General features: G+C 38.3%; 1 protein-coding gene across 3 annotated transcripts in view; it reads left to right on the top strand.

Moving 5' to 3' along the window:
- The first annotated feature begins 2,926 nt into the window (after positions 1–2,926).
- Positions 2,927–5,103, top strand: part of LOC111863202 (DNA polymerase alpha catalytic subunit) — a 103,073-nt gene continuing 100,896 nt past the window's right edge. For all 3 annotated transcript variants that reach the window (XM_023849291.2, XM_023849290.2, XM_033750960.1), the window contains exons 1-2: positions 2,927–3,056; positions 3,876–4,076. In XM_023849291.2, the coding sequence (XP_023705059.1) occupies positions 3,041–3,056; positions 3,876–4,076 (217 nt within the window). In that variant the 5' untranslated portion in view covers positions 2,927–3,040. The remainder of the gene's footprint in view (positions 3,057–3,875; positions 4,077–5,103) is intronic.

Consider the following 5,103-nt stretch of genomic DNA (forward strand, 5'->3'; position numbering starts at 1 on the left):
TGTGCTAGAAAACCCAGGATGCAAAACTTCTACTGGTGGTTGTCAGTGGACCATTTCTGCCTCTGTCCGGATGTCCCTTGATCCAAGCTTCAAAGATGAGTTCATCAGAATTTTCTGGGATTATAAATAAAATATGTGTTAACTTCTAACCTTCTAGATCAAGCTTAGCAAAGATAACCAAGAGTGTCTACAAGATCTGAGCCAGGAGCGACAAGGCTGGCATCCTTTCAAAGGATTTTCCTGTCTACCAAAGACCTAGAGTAGAGTAAAAGAGATGGGAAATTGTTGCCATCATGTTCAGGATAAAGAAGTTCTACAAATACCTATATTGAAGGCTGTTTGAACTCTGTCCTCATCATGAGGCTATGATGAGCATTTTTAAAGCAAGAGACAATGTTATTGGCTGTGCAGCAAATTATCTTCAGGGGTAATCACTACAGGTCACATTATCTATACGTATAAGATTGTATATAAGGCGGCAGATTATCATAGCCTCAGTCTGTTAGGCGCCTACACAAAATGCTGTGTGTACTGCTTCTATTATTTTCTAGGATGATTTGTCATTAATGGCTCAAGGGATTGCAAAGTGAGTTTGCAGGACACAGCACTCAGTCATGTTCTTCACTACACCTCACAGACAGAAAGATGAAGTGGCAGAAGACTTAAAACCACACTATGTGCATTATCTAGTCCTCTCTGCTGATAATGGGCTATACTTTAGGGATTTCACATAGTTGTTTCAGTAGACTTGCAACCAGCACTACTGAAATTGCTTCAAGAGAGGCATCCAGGCAGCAGCCACATGAAGGCTTTCGCATGCAGACATGTGGTGGCCTATCACAAATAAAACTTTAAAAGAGGTTGTCAATTCCTGTGCAGTGTGTCAAGCACTCCATGCTGCTACTCTAAAAGTCTTATTGGTGCCATTGTCATAGGACACTCACTGCTGGCAATGGATCAAAAGGCACAGGAAAGAAAAGGCTAGTCATCAATTTTTTGTTGTCATCAACAGACTTTAGAATGGCCTGAGGTTCAGGTTACATAAAAGGCAACAGCATGAGCAGTGTTTGAAGATTTGGGATAGCTGACTTTCTGAGGGTTGCCAGAAGCCATCAGTGACAATGGACCTCCTTTCAAGTCTACATTTCTGCATGACAATGGAATTATCCATATGGTTACACTAGTGTATCTGACGGTTGCCAGAAGCCATCAGTAACAATGGACCTCCTTTCAAGTCTACATTTATGCATGACAATGGAATTATCCATATCATTACACTAGTGTATCATCCAGCTTCAAATGGTTCAGCTGAAAATATGGTCTGCAATCTAAAGAATATTCTTTTTATTCAAGCACCACATGAGGACACATCTCAATGTTCTTTGCAACATAAAGTGGAGGCTTCCTGTCAACTTACTGAAATACACCATATACACAAGTTACACTGACACCTGCTGAAGTGTTCTTGGAGTGCAAGCCTCAAGATCTATTGTCTTTACTTAATTCTTACCATGGAGATGACATGTTAGCAGTTTGAAACTGCACAAAAACCTCAGTTCCAACCAGATACAAGGTGTGTCTCCCCCTTTGCATATAGTCTTGAAGTTGAAGAAGGAACCATGAAATAAATCAAGGTGATACAATTGTTGTATTTCTATGACACAACTAAAGCTACCCTGACCCCAAGCAGAGGATCTAGAGTGACATTCTTGAGACCCAGGGAATAGCCTAGGACTTCTACAATGGATAATGCCTAGATCTATTACCTACCCCAACAGAAACTGACTACAATCCATATTGTGCCAAGGTGTGTCCTGTCAAATTCATCAGTTCCTGATCAGCAGTCTAGGTCTTCAAGGCTACAGACCCTGGCTAGGCCATCCATAACTCTACTCAGAATACTGAGAATCACATGAGAACCTCAAGAAATGGTTCTAGTACTTCTGCCTAAACTGTCTACAGTGTCAACCATGTTAACCAAACACAGAACAGAGGTTATGAGAGATAAAAGAATAATATGACATATGCATAACACTTCTCAAATCTTTAGTGATAATTACATGATCAGACACAGACTAAAAAATTAAGATGAAACTGGCTGAAATATAAAAAGACGTGTAAATTAAATTAAAAATGATTGTTTAAATTTAAGAGAGCATATTATTTGCTCATGGAGCTGAGCCCTTCTAGAGGAGCCGCCAATTCTGCAGCTACTCAAGAATTTCCTAGCATTTTATAGAACCTGAAAGTTCATTGCTGTGTTCACAAGAGCCCTCCACTGATCCCTATCCTGAGCCAGATCAATCCAATCCATACCATGCCATATTATCTCTCCAAGATCCATTTTAATATTGTCCATCCTTTGTCTGGTCAAGTGGCATTTGTGGTGGACAATGTGGCACTGCGGCTGGTTTTCTGAGTAGTTCGGCTCTGCCAATCGTCATTCCACCAATTGCTCCATACTCACCGTCACCTATCATCTGGGGCTGGTACAATAGGCCAGCAGAGGTCGCAGTACAAGGGACTTAGTCCTACCCACTAGCATTAAAAAATAAGACTATATAGTTGATCTTCTGTGAATCGCACAAACCACGATCTATGTGACCAAAACGATTTCACTAATAGAATCTGGGAAAATCCTTCTATGTGAAACATTATTAAAATTGTAAATGAAATCCCTCATTGGCTGCACTAATATTGACGTTAGAACTAACTGGATGAAAATTATTGGAGCTTGTTTCAGATATTTCTTTATTAAAACTACAAAATAGCCGATTATCCTCGTTCACAGTTTTGTGTAATTACAACGAAGTTTTGCTGCAATCGAAAATGTACCTTTCGCGGATAATTGTAGTCTATAAGGAACAACAAAGACTAAATATAGAGAAATTCATATTTTAGATGTTGGTGAAAGTATGCAGCTGGACAGTTTCCCGCCAACACATAAATGTAGGGCAAAATGTGCGTATCTAGTGGTCTGTAAGGCAAGGATAGAGAGGAATGAATATTGTCTTGTGAAATATACATTAAATATAATGAAATGGAAGACACAGGCTGTAAGAACTCGTTGATTTTAGTCCTATATTTTATAACGGAGTGTGTAGTGTAATTAGATACGAAACGTTTAATGAAGAGAGGTCAGGCATAAAGAGGTTTACCTTCCCAGCGCTTCTTCGGTTTTAACTTAAATGCGAAGAGTTTATTATACAGAAACCGAAAATTAATACCAATATTATATTCATCAGATTATCGTTTAATTCGTGCTTCTATATTTGTAGACCGAAGGAGAACCCTTCTAACCTGGGCAGCACGAACCAAATCAGAAACAATTATGATGTAAAACGTATGTTTATGTACTTAATTTTAGGTAGCAGCTTTGAAAGGTGCTGTGGTCAATTTTCTTTCCAGTCGTTCCTTGTATGAACTAGTGGAAAATATTTCTAAATGGGGCTAAGTTTCTGGTGTGATCATGCAGTTTTTCCTAATATTGACGCAATTTTACAATACATGTATGGTATCCATGTACTTGGGCAAGTGCAGCATATATGTCCATATGGCTTGTTATGCAGCTAAAGCTCCTGAAGCAAACATGCTGTATATTTACTTAAGCCTAAGACAGTGTGCTATAAATTAAAGTGGCTAAACTTACCTCACACTCATATTTGTTAGAGAACTATAATAATGTGTCAAAATACTTGAGAAGTATATAGGTTTTCTTTTTGTTACTTTAACTGCAAACTGCTTATGTTCCTCATAACATTGTGCAAACAGACAAGACATAGTAGCTAGTTACCATATTGTAAGGATATTCCGTATTAGTTACATGGCTGTGTTAGAAATTTGAACTAATATTAATTTGGATTTCATTCTCGTAGCACTGTTGGGTCCGAGGCTAAAACGTCAGAAGCTTGATAACAAGGGTCGTTTAGCTGCCTTAGAGAAGCTGAAACAGCTGAAAGGCAGCAAGCATAAGTATGAAATATCTGGAATTGATAATGTGTATGATGAAGTGGATGAAAGAGAATATACAAAGAAAGTTCTTGAGAGGCAGGATGATGACTGGATTGTTGATGATGGTATGTGTCTTATTATGTTTGTAGGTTTAAATGGTTTACTTTCATAAGTATTTTGTAAGTTATATTTTTAAGTACGAGGGCGAGTCAGTAAATAGGTCACAAATGGAAGTTAAACAGCTCTAATGGATGTAATGGGTTTTTTATATGTATCAATAGGTAGCAGCACAGTCCAGCTTCATGACAGTCTAGGTAGCAGCCATGTATGCGCATATTCAGTGGCTGGTTTCAATAGTCGGAATGGGACCGTGCTTGATTATTGTACTACCAAAGAGAAGCATTTTGTTGTACTTTTTTTTTAGGCAAAATGACACAATGCAAAGGATGTTAATGAAGAAATGTTTCCAGTTTATGGTGGGAAGTCTGTGTCATGTAACGCAGTTCACCACTGGGTGGAGAAATTGTCTCAAGGACTTTCGAAAGTCACAGATGGTCCCTGACCAGGTTGCCCTGTTTAGATTGCAACAGAAGTGACTGTGCAGTGGGTCAAAGAGTTGGTTTGAGCTGACAGGACGATAATGATAGACAGTGTAGCAAATGCACTAGGGTGTTCCCACAGTTTAGCTTACAGTGTATTGCATGATTGTTTGAAGTTTTTGAAAGTGCACTAATGGTGGGAGCCTGGAGAACTGAAGGGTCAAGAAAAAGTGAAACGAATGGGTCTTTCCTTGCAAATTCTCTTACTGTGTGCAGATGAAAAAGAAGGTATACTTAACAGTGTTGTTACTGTTCTGTGCTTACATCCTTTTCTAAAATATTTGAAAAGGATATATATTATAGAGTGTATGCTCATGTAGTACTTAATAATATATTGCCTGCTGAGCAACACAGATTTAGGAAACATCTATATACAGATACTGCTATTCTTAGTTTACTTAATAATATTATGCAGGCACTTAATGACAGAAAATTGGTCGGTGGTATTTTCTGCGACTTAACAAAGGCCTTTGATAGTGTGAACCATGATATTTTACTTGAGAAAGTGGATTTCTATGGTATAAGAGGTATATTTCATAAATTGCTTACCTCA

The sequence above is a fragment of the Cryptotermes secundus genome, unplaced genomic scaffold (assembly GCF_002891405.2).
Source record: "Cryptotermes secundus unplaced genomic scaffold, Csec_1.0 scaffold586, whole genome shotgun sequence".
Classification (NCBI taxonomy): domain Eukaryota; kingdom Metazoa; phylum Arthropoda; class Insecta; order Blattodea; family Kalotermitidae; genus Cryptotermes; species Cryptotermes secundus.